Source organism: Strix uralensis, chromosome 17 (assembly GCF_047716275.1).
Source record: "Strix uralensis isolate ZFMK-TIS-50842 chromosome 17, bStrUra1, whole genome shotgun sequence".
Classification (NCBI taxonomy): domain Eukaryota; kingdom Metazoa; phylum Chordata; class Aves; order Strigiformes; family Strigidae; genus Strix; species Strix uralensis.
Window position 1 is genome coordinate 14,844,191 of NC_133988.1, and position 15,484 is coordinate 14,859,674.

The 15,484-nt window shown below is 45.4% G+C and overlaps 2 protein-coding genes across 13 annotated transcripts in view; one reads left to right on the top strand and one right to left on the bottom strand.

Annotated features, from left to right (window-relative positions):
* The first annotated feature begins 3,666 nt into the window (after window positions 1–3,666).
* RNF34 (ring finger protein 34) lies at window positions 3,667–13,239 on the top strand. 2 transcript variants are annotated; one of them, XM_074887711.1, is made up of 6 exons: window positions 3,667–3,762; window positions 7,466–7,684; window positions 9,045–9,434; window positions 9,745–9,801; window positions 10,032–10,233; window positions 11,679–13,239. In XM_074887711.1, exons 1-6 carry the CDS (start codon window positions 3,757–3,759, stop codon window positions 11,864–11,866), a joined length of 1,062 nt encoding a protein of 353 aa, XP_074743812.1. In that variant the 5' UTR covers window positions 3,667–3,756; the 3' UTR covers window positions 11,867–13,239. The 2 variants fall into 2 exon arrangements, with proteins under 2 accessions (XP_074743812.1, XP_074743813.1); XM_074887712.1 differs by lacking the exon at window positions 3,667–3,762 and adding an exon at window positions 3,817–4,148.
* A 364-nt stretch (window positions 13,240–13,603) lies between these two features.
* Window positions 13,604–15,484, bottom strand: part of KDM2B (lysine demethylase 2B) — a 126,251-nt gene continuing 124,370 nt past the window's right edge. For all 11 annotated transcript variants that reach the window (XM_074887701.1, XM_074887707.1, XM_074887705.1 and 8 more), the window contains one exon: window positions 13,604–14,862. In XM_074887701.1, coding sequence (XP_074743802.1) covers window positions 14,681–14,862 — 182 coding nt within the window. In that variant the 3' untranslated portion in view covers window positions 13,604–14,680. The remainder of the gene's footprint in view (window positions 14,863–15,484) is intronic.

Genomic DNA, 15,484 nt, shown 5'->3' on the forward strand with positions numbered 1-15,484 from the left:
CGGCCGCCGACCAATCGCCGCCGCCTTCGTCGTCACGTGATCCGCGCCGCAACCAATCAGAGGCGGATTCGTGCGCCGCCACAGCGGGGCCGGCTGGCGGCCCGAGCCCAGGAGAAACGTTCCGGGGAGAGAAGGGCCCGGGCGGCGCCACCCGGAACGAAGCGGCCTCCGCGCTGCTCCCGCCGCAGCCCGCGGGGCCTGCAGGGACCGCGACCGGCGGCTCGGTGGGGCCGGCGCCCCAACCGTGACCCCGTGAGGTCCTGGGGACCCTCTCGCGGCCCTTCCTGGACGTGCCGCAGCCCTCTGAGAAGGTGTGACCGCCACCGGCGTTGTCCTAGGCAGGGCCGCGTGTCCCGGCGGGGAGAGCCACGCTGAGGGGCCCGAGGCACAGCAGCGAGGCGAGGACACGGCGCTTCTCCACAGCCGGTCACGGGAGAGGCCAGGAGGGGGTTTCCTGGGCCATACGGGGAGACTGATCCGTGCCCTGATGCCCTTGGTGCGGCTGGAGAACACCATGGAGTGAACTCACTCCTATTAGATTGGGCTTCCTGCGAATTATTTGTGATCCGATGAAGATATTTCCACACCTAAGTTTTTATTTTCTCAATAATTTGTTAAAGTACTTCATTAAGGCATCATGTTCCCAAAGAAAATACTTAAATTATTATAATAGTTCTCATGTTTGTAAGTGAGAGCAAAACAAAGCTCAATATTATCATACATCTGCATGTCCCCAGGGATTTCGGTTGAGTTCCTTCTGATTCATGCCTGGGGGTGGTGAGAGGAGGAAGAGGCGAATCGAGCATGGAGTAATTTTCTAGAATACGTTTACATTTAAGACACTTAATGTTGTATTTAGTTGTTGCTGGCATAATTAATGATAGCTTTCCTAGCCCTCAATGAACTGAATATTCATTGAACTATATCTGAAAGTAAAACCCAGGAAATAACTACAGCCATTATGTTACAAAGGTCAATTTACTGACATTTCCTGAAAACAAAGTATGACGGCTTGGGCGGAAACACTGAAGTGGTGGAGTGGCTTGGTGGGGAGAGGCGGGAGATGAGATAAAGGCCAGGCTGCAGCCAGCGTGTGCAGAACTTGGAGGAAGAAGGAAATGACACACATCTGGTTCTGACATTTCTGCGTAACGCTCTGAAGCCAATGTGTGAACTCTGCTGACAATCCTTCAGCGTGTGGCACAGAGAACACTTAGAATATGCTTTTTATATAAACTCGCACGCCTAAAATACAGCCCTCTAAATAAGCAGCAAGAGATTATTTTGGTTATATTAAATTCAAGATTAGGTAATGCAATTGAGAAAGTCATCTTTTATCTTACCAAAAACAGGCTCAAACCCGAGTAACATGCCTGAGCTTATGAGGTATGAAATAGCTACCATCTGGGTTTGGGGATATTTAGTGCAACACTGAATCTGTCAAACCAAGTCTCTGTAATCTGAAAACCTTCTCAAAGGTAATTCCGCAGTACTGTGTGTCTCTGGTATAAAAAGTGAATATTATAATGATTCTTCTTATAGGTATTAATATCCAATCTAAAACTCCCAAATAAAGCCCAACGATTAACTTTAATTTTTTTTAACTTTACCATAAAATTTTCCAAATTGTTACATTAAAAACAACTGAATATTCCTGGTAAGAATCACTTCTCTGCCTCTCTCTCTCGTGATGTGTAAAACCTTGGGGGATTACTGAGCTGCAGCGAGTCATCATCACTTGTTATTTCATGGCATGTAAATGGGACATCTAGCATTAATAGATTTAAATCTTTTAATGCTTCTTTGGCACAACCTCGAAGGCTCAGTGAGGGCAAGTCTTTTATTAATAGAACCTCTGCAAATGCTACTTTTCAGCCACAGAGTAGCCAGCGGAGTTCAAGTTCCTCATTTAAAATCAGTCTACGAGGTTATAATTTAGACACACTAATGCATTAAAAGTGATCTCAAATCACATGTTACAAACATGATTCATCAAGATCTGCCCAAATTAAGGCGGAAGTGGCAAGTGCAGCTGCCAGCACAGTCACCAGATCTCAGCTCTGTCAGGCCCACATTACTCCCTAAAACATCTGTGTTTGGGAGGATTTCTTGTTGGCAAGTCCTTAAGAGCTAAAGGAAAAAATTGAGGTTTTGCTCGGCTTGGCTCATCTGTGGGACAGAGATTTTACTCCGCCTACAGCGACTGCAGGAGGAGCTCTCATGTTTTAATGTAAGATTATTAAAAAATACATCTGTGTATAATTTGATACTTCAGGGATGACTCTCTGAATCAATAGAGTTTAGATGTGACAGAAGTTTTTAAAAAACAAGCTGTACTGATATTTCTTAAGGTGTCTTAAAGCAATCTCTTGCATGAGAAACGTGGGAAATGTGCCATTGCTTGTTCCAACATTGTATTCACGAGGCTTTTCTACTATGTTTTCAGTTGCTTTGACTAAAGTTGCAAGCTATTATTGGAAAAAAAATGTCATTTTTATTAAATCATGTGTAAACGTTCATAGCATATCAAAAGCTTGTCGAGGAGCATAAGCATTTCCGAAAACAGATGACCTGATTTTGAATTATGATATAGTGTCAGTGCAAATCCAGAAGTTGGACTGCATGAAGTATCCGCTCTTGATGCTAAAGCTGCCAAGACTGTGCTGTTCTTGTGGCAATTACATACAGATTTTTTTTTGACTCAGTTCTTGTATCTGACTTGCTCCAAAAATAGATCAGTCCTGCAGAAATTAGTGAAGATTGCATGCAACCTTTTGTACAGGCAAATTTGATTTGTGGTCAAAATTTATTTTCAGCCACTTTTGTCTGTTCCTCTTTTTGGCAAAGGCCTTCTTTGTTCTTGGCCCTGTGTGCTCTTATGTAAAAGCTTTCCTGGAGACTTGGTTGGGTTTGTATTGTTGGGGTTTCTTTAATGTAATCTTCTGGTTAAAAGCTTTCAGTTCTTACAACCTGTGATTATTTTTTTATGTATCCCATTCACAGCATAGAGAAAATAATAATGGGATCTAGAAGCTAGCTGGAACTGGATTTTTAAATAATAAACCTTCTATTATTTAAAGATTATCACCAAAGGGCTTGGTAGAATAATCAGCACTTTGGCCTTTTGCCTACAGCACCGAGGCTTTTCATTCTATTTGTGACAGACACCTACTTGTACGCAGAGGTGCCAAAACACCTGGATTTTGGCGACTGTCAGATTCCCCCCCCAGCCCTGTGCCAGACCCCAGCACCAGCTCTCTGGGCGGGTCACTGCCACCTTCATTACAGGCAGCGTCCGTGTACACCTACTTTGAAAACAGGAAAAAAACAAACCAGCCCAAAATCATGAGGTAAAAGTTCTCTCTTATTCCAGTGACATCATGATTTACGCACTTACAGCTGTCAGTGGCCTCTTTTTTCCGTGCTTGAGGGGTATTTTCGCCTCCCCCCCCCCCCGTCCGCGCCCGCGGAACCTCCGTGCCCGCCCCCGCCAACACCCGGGAGCTTCCTCTCTTTCCATTGGCTCCGTCCGCTCGCTGTCGGCGGCAGGGCAACCAATAGCGTGCGGCGCTGCGGGAAGGCCCGCCCTCCGTGAGGCGGCCCGCTGGAGCGCGGCGAAGGGCGGGGGCCCGCGCCGAGGCGGGGTAGGGGGGGGGGGGGGGGGTCGGTGCCGGGGGGGGTTCGCCGCGGCGGACGGCGCCCGGTGGAGGCGGCGGCGGGCGGCGCTGGAGCGCGAGCGGCGGTGGTGAAGCGGCCATGAAGGTGAAGGGCGGGCGGGGGAGGTTTCCTCCGGCCGGGAGAGCGTCTTTCCCCTCGCTGGGGAGAGGGAGGAGGGGGCCGCGTGACGGGGCCGGGACCCCGGTGGGACGGGCCGCGCCGCCCCTCCCTCGTCGCCTTAGGCCGCCCGGCCCGGCCGCGGCCGCTGTTCCCTCCCCGGGCCTGCCCCGTTACCGAGGGACGCCCGGGCCGGGGGCCGCCTTGCCGAGAAGCCCCGGCGCCCTTCACTGACTCAGCAGCCGGGGAGGGCCTGGTGCCGCCGCCTGAGGCGAGCCCCCGCCCCCGTCTCCACACACCGTCCGCGGTCGATCCCCACCGGCGGCTGCAGGACCGGGCAGGGCTCCGAACGGGACGGAGCCGGGCTCGGGGCGGTACGTGGGGGTTGGGCCTGTGAGGGGGAGCGGTGGGTGGGAGCCAGCCCTGGCCGGGCCGGGGTGCTGGGCACGGCTGGCGGGGAGGGCCCGCTCCGGCCGGCCGCGGGGTTTGCTCCCCACAGGCGCTACTCCGCGTCCGAGGTTACCGTTGTGCTTTCAGGTCAGGGCTGAGGGTTGTGGTAACCGGGGATCTCTCAGCTCGGTGAGTTCCGAGGGATGCTCGATCTCCGGGTGGGTGTAAGGACGGAATTTCAGCTAAAATAGAGTAAAATTCCTTCGGCTTCTCTGTGGTTAGTCTGGCTCTGACAGCATAGCCTGCTTGCAGAGATGTGTAAGGAGCAGCATACAGCCTCTCAGCGTCTTGGGGTGGGTGTCTTTCTGAGGTGATATTCTCGTCAGGTTACTAAACGCCCTTAAAACTAAAAATAAGAGCAAAGATGTTCAAACGCAGTATTTTGCCTCTATAGGATGCACATAAGGTATGGAGAGAGAAGGTAGCTGATGGCAGCTCGTGAGAAGAAAATATGAAAGTGGTGGCTGATGTAGTTGGATAGGCTTTTGGTGCAGAAATTGGCAAAATTTTAATTAATTGTCAAGGAAGGGAGTTTTTGATGTAGTATGTCTCATTTGTGTCTTGTGTTGGTGCTTTTCAGCATGGTCTCATTTCTTTGACAGAGTAATATGAAGAGCTTAGACACTGTAATTGAATTATCAGTTAATGACAGTAGTGCATAGAAAGAATCCACAGCTGAATTAGGTTAAGGAGAAGATTAATGATGCCCATGTTGCCTTACCTTTCACCTTAAAATGACTGAATGCTTGGCAGTAAGTGTAAAGAGACTTTCTGTTTGATACTAACAATGTTTGCATATCCAAAATGAGTAACAAAACTTTCTTAAGTATATATTTATTTGGTGTTGGCAGTGATGTCTGAGCAGTTGTTACAGGCTCTTGAATAAAATAAGTCTAAGAAGCTGGTGTTGAACTATCAGGCAAGGGTTGTGGTGGCAACTATGTTATGTCCTTTCAGTTGTTGTGTGTCCTCCTGCTGCTGTGACCCCCCTGAGAAAAAGGTGGTCATATAATGAAGCAAGTTGAATTCTGACAGACCCTTTTGGTTCATTGTTTTATTTTTCTGTTATTTGTATGTGGTTATTGTTAAATCTTTTAAATATAAGGCTTGCTCATCAGTTTTTAAGAATATGTGAAGAATTAGAGTAACATTTCTGCAACTGACAACTTTACCTTAAGATGAGAAAAAACATTTTTCAAAAGTCCCAAGTTTTAAAACTTGGAGCTCTCTTGGGTTAAGGTTTTCAGAACGTATTTCTGAAAAGTTAATTACTCTTGCCTAATAAACTAGGATGATTATGCATAACTTGTTTTGTATAGGAAAAATTAATATTGATCTGTTTCCACTCTTTATTATTGAAGAGTAGAAAACAAGTCTTGGTTTGACAATAGTTTAATGATTGCCACTAAAGTCTGATTACATGCCAGACAGGCTCCAGGCGCATGGTGTATCTGAGTGCAGCCGCGTGCTGGGGCTACCTGTGCCTTGGCTGGAGGTCAGGGAAGGGCCACGGGAGTTCATCCCCCCTGAACTCCTTCACAGGAAGCTTAGGAAGGTTTTCTCCTATGCATGGGGTACCCACTGCACGGAGGTCTCTTGTTATGCCTGGGATGAATTTTTCTATTGAAATACCTATAAAATTAGACTAGTGAATTTAATTTGTGCATGTACAGTTGATGTTATTACTGCATGCAGTGTTATGTGTTGTACAGCTCAGAAGCAAAATGACTGTGTTCAATATTTCGCTGTATTGCAACATTTTTAATGTCAGCTTACAACAGTAAAAGTGAAGTACCAGGTTTGTGTGGGTTGGAGCAATGCTTTTGATGTTCCATACCTCAGGCGCTTACGTGAGCGTGGTGGTGTAGAACATGTTTGCTCCTATGGCATTGTTTCTCACGGCTTCTCTCTAAACCAGAGTGAGGACTCTCTTACCTTTTGTGCTCCGTGGTTTGAAAGGAGATGTCCTGGCGCATCCCCAATTATTGTGTGAAGTTCCCACAAATGTAACAGGACTGTGTTCAGTTCAGGGGAACTGTGCAATTTAATATAGAAATTAGTTACCATGGGAATTAAACAACCATCATTACTGAGCTGAAGTGCATGTTCTGGTTGGTTTAGGTTTTACAGCAAGACCTACAAGTCTCAAAAGCAGTTATTTTATGGTTTTATGCTTTGGGGAAAAAAAAAAAAAAAGATGCTGCCCCAGAACGAAGAACAGAACCACTTCTAACCAGCATAGTTGAGAAGCAAAGTATGAAAAAGAAAATATGTTTAAAGGAAGTTGTACCACTTGGCTTCCTTTCAGAAAGAGTCTGGTGTGATTCTGTTTGCTTTTTTTTTTTTCCAGTAGATTTCAGTGAGCCACATGACAGTGATTAAACACGTGACGTGAGCAACTTAGAGTCCAAATTCCAACTTTAAGCAGAATATGCACTTTTGATAGAGAATCTAGTGCTAAAGGATTTCAAGGATAAGAAATAGCGATTTATGTATGTATTTAGAATGTTTTTGTAGTATTTTAAGATTGAATTGTGTAACTCAAAACTGAAATCCAGTCGATCTAGAATAAGATCATTCAGAGTTATTTTAATTTTTGTTAGATGTTTTGTAAGACAATGAAACAGCAGGTTCAGGGAGGTCTTGAAAAACATTTTCCCCTCAGAGAAACAAGACCGTAACTAGTTTCTGATGAAGACTGGTTTGTTACTTTGTAGACCCAGAAATGGTCTTTTTTAGAAAGAGTTTTATTGTGAGCCGTGTAAGAGCTGGATTAGTTCTGGAGAAGATCCTGCAGGGGACAGCTCTGCACTAATTACGGTAAATTGTTATGTTGCTGCCTGTCATCATTTCCGGTTTTGCCCCTCACCTATGACTGGCTGTTAGTCTCTTCCTTCTTTGCTCCGCTATTGCGTTACCTCCTCAAATTCCTTACCCTTTTTGTGCGGAACTCTGCTAGAAAAGGAGTTATGCAAGCGAGCTCCTTGTGCAGGCATTAGCCTCTCAGAAGCAAATCTTACCTACTTTGGTTTGCAGCTGGGAAGTGGGGATTATTGGGCTGGTATAGACATTAGTGTGCCCAGTTCCTGCTGCTCTGGGAATTCCCACCACGTACTTTTGGGATGATGACAGATGGAGTGCAGTGGCTCTTCAGTAGCAAGTCACATCTGATGTGGGCTTTCGGATATTAATTTTCTTTTTTTTTTTTTTTTTTTTTTCCCTTCTTTGTGAATGTTTCCAGGCAGGAGCTACTTCCATGTGGGCTTCCTGCTGTGGGTTGCTGAATGAAGTCATGGGGACTGGAGCTGTCCGGGGCCAGCAGGCCGGCTTTGGGGGAGGTGCCGGCCCATTCAGATTCGCACCAAATACAGACTTCTCGGCATATCCCTCTCCAGCTGCGGCGGGCGCTAACATCGTTTGCAAAGCATGTGGACTTTCCTTTTCAGTTTTTAGGAAAAAAGTGAGTATATTTCCTATTACATAGCATTTTTAGTCTTATGAACTGATCTGTAGGCATACTGGGATGTGAATGTGTATTTTTTTCCTTAGATAAGGAAACCTGAGGCAGATAGCCAGGGAGGGAGTAAGTGCCTTATTCTGAGGTCACAGGAAATTAATGTCAGACAGGATTAGAAGCTAAGACGTCTGATGTTCATTAATCGGTGACACACAGGATCTGGTCTGACCAAAAATTAGTGGATTCTAATTTGTAAGATATGTGTTTTAGCTTCAGAATCTTAAACATTAAATCTGGTTTTGAAGATGACACCGAACATAGTGGTTGAGTACTGGAATGAACACACTGGGTGATGGAGAAGCTAAAGACTCGCAATATAGTATCACAGCTTCTTTCTGTGAAATACTCGTGTAATTCTGTTTCCTAACCAGGTTTAGTTCTGTTAAATGCTGTTGCACTCCATTGCTTCCTCCTTCATTTGGAGGCAGGTTGGTGGGTTAATGCAGATCAAGAGAATTGAGATAGTTAATATTATTTGTATGTATCATGACTGTCCAGCATCATTATTCATCCACTCAGTGACCTAATTCTCTGCAGCTCGTTTAGATAAACATGAAGCCTCTCTCCTCAGTGTGTGTGTTCAGTTTCCCCCTTCCCGTGCATCCTGTTGTTCGCATGGCAAACACTTTGTTGAAGTAAGGGTTGTGCAGGGACAACTTCTGAAGCTGATACTAATTTACTAAAATCCTGAAAAACTTGAAGAGTTTGGGTTTGTTCACAGCAGGTGAGATGACCATTTAAAATCGCTGCTGGAAGTCTTGCCTAGTCCTAGCTTTTGTATATTGTAGCGAGTCTTTTGAACAAAGTGCTTGTCAGAAATGTCAGCTGGGCATTTGGGGAGTGTTTACCTACCATGCGAGTCATCATGTTTAAGGCCTACTTTGAATTCTGGGAATCAGTTGAGGAAGAAGTACGTTCGTTAAAGTTTGGGAATTATACTGGTTTTTGCATGTGGGAAGAGCAGTGACTCTATATTCAAAAGTATTTTAACATACCATAAAATTGAGTGGCCTTCAGTTTTGTTTATTGTCTAAACTACAACTTGAGTATTTTATTGATTTGTTTATTCATAATGAGGTTTCAATGAAAAAACAAACCAGCTTTCTGTAGTGCTACGAAAGTGACAGACTGTTGTGGAACGCCTGCAAAACTATTTGACAGGGCAGTGTTCTAGACTTAAATCCTAAAAATTATGCATGTCAAAACTGAAAGAGTAATACTTACGTAGCCTGGCGAAGGAGAGAGCAGGGTCTAGATTTGTTTGTGGCGTACAGCTGAATGGTTATTTTCTCTTTGTCCTTAGCACGTGTGTTGTGACTGCAAGAAGGATTTTTGCTCAGTTTGTTCAGTCCTACAAGAGAATCTCAGAAGATGTTCCACTTGTCACTTGCTGCAAGAAACAGCCTTTCAGCGACCTCAGTTAATGAGATTGAAAGTAAAGGATCTGCGTCAGTATCTGATTCTCAGAAACATACCAACGGATACTTGCCGAGAGAAAGAAGACTTGGTGGATCTCGTGCTGTGCCACCATGGCTTAGGGTCGGAGGAGGATATGGACGCTAGCAGCTTGCATTCCTCACGGTCACAGACTTCGGGGTTTTTTACTCATCCATTTTCTATGTCTGTATCGGTGTCGTCTCAAGGAGAACTTGCAAACAGAAGGGGAAGCACAGGAAATGGAACACCTTTACGGGTACAATAATTAACGTGTTTTATGGTGTAGCATAACATTCTTTAATAGGTACGCAGAGCTTTAAAATAAAATGGCAGTTGGTACAGTTTGGGGTGGCAGGAAAAATGCCTTTTGTATCTCTCACCTGAAAACAGAAGATTACTAGGTAAGATTACTAGTTTAGATGATAGAGGTGTCTTAAATCAGTAAGGTTTAGTACCAGTTGAAACTTCAAAATGTCACCGTCATCCTTGATCAGTTTGGTACAAAGGAAAATGTTTTATAAGGGATAATGTGTGTTTTATCCTGATTAGTTTCATTTTGTACACAGGGGCAAACAGAAACATCTTCTATAAATAATGAAGAAGAAGAAAGTGCAGAAGAGCAGGTGAGATACAAACTATGCAAAGAAGTTTTTTGGCATGTGACACCATAAACTGTTTATATCTGTCAGCATTTAGTATCGTGCTCTAGTTCTTTAGTCAGCTGTGTCTGGCAATGCGTATCTGCTTTAAAGAGAGTTAAACTTTAGTCAAGCTGCTGCAGCTTGATGTAGCACCAGACCTGCTGCTCTGAGCTTACCGGGACAGTTAAAAACATACAATTGATTTGTTTCAGACCCCTGGATTGTCCAGAAAGCGAGCGAGGGCATCTCTGTCTGACATTTCAAGTCTGGAAGACATTGAAGGGTTGAGTGTTCGGCAGCTGAAGGAAATACTTGCGTGTAATTTTGTCAACTACTCAGGATGCTGTGAAAAATGGGAACTTGTGGAGAAAGTCAGCAGACTATACAGAGAGAGTGAGGAAAACCACAAGACACGTAGGTTTATATTTTATTCTACTTTCTTAAGACTACTTAATTTTCAGGTTTCCAGTAGCTGGTTGTGCCCACAGAAAGACTTGGTATCTAACTTGGTCTGCTCAGCTGGAACAACTGGAAAGTGGGTTTTAACAGTTCAAGGTGCATCTGGAGTAGTTGAATGTGGTTCTAGTGAGTAAATGATGCTTTCCAGGATTGTGCGGGTTTTTGAGACTTTTTTTTTTCCAAAGCTCAGAGAGCTCAGCTTTCACGGCAAAGGTAAAATTGCACAACTGAGAACCGGTTCCTCAGAGAACATGAAACTTGGCACCTCCGCATCTTTTATTAGGTTTCACAAGGCATTAGTGAGAGAGCAGCTCAGTAGCTGTCACAGACCAGAGCAATTCAGGTCTTTTACTGCGGTACGGAAATAAAAGCTGCAGTGGCAGAAGTCCAGGCTCAGGTGGTTTGGGCTCAGTCCATGTTTTCATGATAAGGTGGTTCAGTGGCTGTGGCTCAGTGACTCTCTTCTTCCACCCTCTGTTGCCCTCAACAGTTGGAGCCTTTCACTGGTGTGGCTGCAGTGCAGCCCCAGACCGATTCCTGCTCACAGAGTATGATCCCAGGCGCAACTTTCTGATGTCATTACCAGTTTGAGAAATGCCCACCTGGCTCTTCATCCCTGCAGCCAGGCTGCAAAGAACAGGGGACTGGTGACTGGAAAACTTAATAGCCCTGGGCTACCGCCCAGCCAGACTGTGCCAGCACATGCACTGCTGGGAGTGGGATAACTGGGCGTGAACTAATCAGCTAATTGGGGTGGAGAAGGATTGTGAGGGTGGGGGACTGCTAGTGCATGTCAGAAGGTGGCTTGAGGGAGACCCATGGCTTGGTCAGGGGCTAGAACTGAAAACCTGTCTGAAATCAAACTTTAAACTTAACAGTTTGTTTGTTGTTTTTTGGGTTTTTTTTTTTAACACGATCTGACAGAGCATTTGGTTATTGCTGGGGGATGCTGCCTATTTGCAGTGAAAATTGACAGGTTTTGTTCAGTTCTGCCACCTTTATGGCCTTCTTAAGGCTTCCACTTCATAGCCTGCTTTATTATTATGGTGTTTAATCTTCTGAGGAAAGCGTTCAGCCAAACAAATAAGCTCAGAGATGGAAAACCAACATGCTCTGAATTTTAATCCAGCATGTTATTTCAGTCATTATATTCTGCGCTGAAAATGGTCTGCGAGTTTAAAGGACGAAGCCAAGTCTTGGATGTTCACTTAGGGGCTTTCTAGTTCTTGTTTCTTTGCTTTTTTGAAGGAATATAGATTCATTCTTAGCTGGGGGTTAGAAAAACTGTTAGCAGCTTGAGGCTATGTCAGCTGTCTGTGCCCTGTGGTGGGCGCCCCGGCCAGAGCTCTGCTGGTTTCCTGGGGCCCGAGGGCCTGACCTCCCTCTCTGTCGCGTTTCAGAGGGCGAGAAGATGCAGCTGAACGACAACGACGACAACCTGTGCCGGATCTGCATGGACGCCGTCATCGACTGCGTCCTGCTGGAGTGCGGCCACATGGTCACGTGCACCAAGTGCGGCAAGAGGATGAGCGAGTGCCCCATCTGCCGACAGTACGTCGTGCGGGCTGTGCACGTCTTCAAGTCCTAAACCCAGACCAAACCCGGGTTTTAAGTCGCCCTTCTGGGATTGCTGTGGGCAGGAGTTGCTGACCCTCGGCGGGGGGGGGGTGTGGGGGGGTGTGGGTGGGCGTCAGCTTTTTAGTTCTCGATTAAATGCGTTTTCAACATCAGGTTCTAGAAGTTTGTGAAACGTTTCTCTACGGCTGGGTGGTACTGTGTGTACGGTAGTAGCGCTGCCTGACATACCTTACAAACCCACAAACTGTTCGAGTCAAACTGTTTACAGCAGTTCTTGCTCTCTTCTGAAGAATTATCACCTCTAATTACCGCATTTGGTACTTGACAAGTGGCCAGAAAACACCTCTCCTCGGCCATCTTAGTGTGTGTTACATCGTCTAGTGCATTAGAAGCCACAACTATACTGGTTGAATATTCAGCTTTTATGTAATTATAGAATGTAACTGTTGTGACACTGTCCCTACAACGGTGTTGACAGTATAAAATACGACTGTAGAAAGCACTGCCATGGACTGTACCTAAGCCCTTAATTGCTTCCTCCCAACATCTGTCACTAAACCCATCTGTAAATGCACCGAAAGCTGCGTCCCTTCACAGGGCTCCACCACGTCCTGTCCAAATACTGATTACTAAGTGTTTTTTAGTTTAGGAATAAAATATTTTTTTAAAAAGGGGTATAGTAAACCATATTACTGTGGTCCTTAATCCACTCCTGCCTCTTGTACCTCTTAATCTTACATGTGATTGTATTTACTCCCTGTGCCGACAACCTGATGTTACTGTGAATACTAACCAGGGTCACCAAGCTACTCGCTGCTAACCTGGGGAATGTAGTTACTCACCTTAAACGGGGAGGGAAACAGGGGATTTGTGTAAAACCCACTCATGGACTTTTACCCAAGGCCGAGTCACTATTAATTGCTTCTCCACCCCCGGCTGCTGCCTGAGGTGAGGAAGGAGCGACTCTGTCCTGGGGGTTTATCCTTTACGCAGGGTGGATTGATGGAGCTGCACTTTCTCCTTCTAATTTCCCCCACCAGAGCCAGGGAGGGGGTTTGCCAAGGCTGCAGCACCCCCAGCTCTTACCTCTGCTACGCTGTCACGCCCGCTCTCGTCTTTTACATCAAAAACTAAGCTGGCTTGAAAAAGAGAAAGTAGCTCCTCCTCACAATAAAATAGACACCTTAGAGACCCTGCTGGTTATTTTTCAGAAGGGAGCAAACTTCTCAATGGCTTTATTTTTTAGAAGTAACTTTTTAATGGTACTTAATCCTTGGAGTCTCTGCTCAGTGGGTAAGCTAACGAAGAAAACACCCTGGATGTTACCTCCATGCTGGTCATTAGCCACACGAGCTGAATAAAGATTGGTGATGGGCCTTCCCAGCCTCTGCCTCTTTTCTTAAGCAGCTGGGGTGGTTGGTTTGAACATTCTTTATGAGCTTTAACATTATTATTGAGCTGTGTCAGTGTTCCTTGAGATGGGGCTGGGCAGCCTCCATTTTATCTCCTCCCAGCAACCGAGGGCTGGGGAAGCACCACCCGCAGCACAACCCAGGGGCTGCTGCTCTTACTCCCAGCTTACACCGCTCTTACTCACAGCTTGCACCCAGGCTACACACACAACTGCCCCAACCTCCCCTCCCCACACACTGCAGCCCCTCCACACACCCCCCAAGCCCAAACCAGCTCCCCCCACCCCAAAACACCCCCCCCATCCCCCTCAGAACAGAAACCCAGAGCCAGCCCCTGTTTTTGTACAATTGTTTATACAAATTCAACAAAGGTAAAACTGCATCAGGAAGGTCTACGAAAACAACACCGTACAACAATGGCACTTATGAATGCAGAATTTTACAATCAGGAAATAACCATGTTATAAACCTTAAATGAGAACTCAACTCACACTTCAAAGAAAGAGAGACTACGTTTGACCATTTATTCTACGGCTGGACTCACTGTATAAATTAATTTCATATTGAGTACAAGAGCTCATGCTACAGAGTGAAACCCTCCTATGTGCAAAAGCTGAAATTGGAATCTTTTAAAATTTTGAGAAAAAGGTGATTTCTATACAGATAAAAGTGTTTTACTTCAACTATAATTTACACCTTATTTCCACAACATGCTTATGTCACTTCTGAAGTATACAAAGCAGGATATAAACTTCCATTAAAACATGCTTTAAGTTGAAAGTATTAACCTACTTTTCCTGACCTGGGCACATTTGTAGATAGATACTGTCTACGAAGTATAGGTTAAGTTCTCGCCTACCATAAGTAAAGATAAAAATTGGCAATCAAAACCGAAACACTGGTAATGCATTCAAACATTGCATAAATAATTTTTAAACAATTTTTGTACAAAAATAGTTCTGCATAATGTAAGATGTAACAAAACAAAACGTGTTAAGAAGGCAGAAATGCAGTGCGTGGTCCACTTTAATGACACCAACTTTTTTTTTTTTCTTGTTTTAAGAAATGAAAAGCAGAAATCAAATTTACACTACCAAGCACATGCTGTGGTACTTTAAATAACAGTATTTCTTGGAGATCAGTCGTCTTCCGGGTGTGAACAATTATCATCAATAACAGTCGCCTTATGAATTTGCATAAGAGCCAGTGCAGGACATCCCAGGTAGACTGAATTAGTGGCACAAGTTGAAATTCTTAACATGGGTAGTTTCACGTTGTTCTCTCCTCGACAAGAGTTGTAAAATCCGATCGCGGTATTTTCCAATATTCCAAGTTCCCAATTGAAAATAAAATCCCTACGTGTTCTTAGTCCCTCCCCCCACCCCGCCCCAGTATTTACACATGTCCTTTAACTAACTCAGTTTTTGCAGAAGTTTTTCTTCCACTTGCCCAAACTGAACACTTACGGACATCTCCGCTATGAACTGCTCGCAGCCCTCTTTTGTCACTTGCTTGCAGTACCTCAGGTCGATCTGGCAGATGTTTCCACAACGTTTGAAGTAAGACAGGCACTGGTCAGTAACCTTATTGCAGTCTGACGGAAAAAGATAAAAGGGGGAGTTGTTTAACATAAAGTCTTGGTTTGAGGATTTATCCTGACTGCAGCGGGTCCTTCGTGCTCCTCCCGTGCTGCCCAGCTCGCCTATGGCCCCTCTCGCCCCCCTGTGACTCCGCTGTGTAACCCAGGAGGTGAAGCCAAGCACGCCGGACGTGGAGCTGCAGAGGCTGAGCCACAGCTGCCGCGTTATTCGCACCAGAGAGGAAAAACTAAAAGGTGGCCAGGGCGAGTACAACCCCTCAGTTGGACACGGGGTGGTGCACCCCATTTCCCCCTCAATGCATTTGCAGAACCCACGCTCCACCTTTTTCCTCGTTTCTCATGGAAATGCGTTTGTGGAATACCTGCCCCTCCTGGTCTAGTATGCTAATCAACTGATAAGATGAACTTAAAATGTGACAAAACTTGGTGCACCCCCACCGTAGCTAGATCCAGGTGCACCCACCACCGAAGAACTGAAGACTGAGGATCCACGGTGGTGACTATTCTTGCGACTCTGCTTGCTTGATTTCTGTCTTTTCCTTCCGTTCTGTCCTAGCGCTACCCCTCTTCACTTTTAATAATAAAAACTGTTTTGGGTGTATGGCGTTTGGCCTCG

Excerpts from the sequence above, each read along its gene's own strand:
- RNF34 (XM_074887711.1), top strand. Across the intron at positions 7,685-9,044 it reads TTTCAGTTTTTAGGAAAAAA|CACGTGTGTTGTGACTGCAA; the intron begins GTGAGTATATTT and ends CTTTGTCCTTAG. Across the intron at positions 9,435-9,744 it reads GAAATGGAACACCTTTACGG|GGGCAAACAGAAACATCTTC; the intron begins GTACAATAATTA and ends TTTTGTACACAG.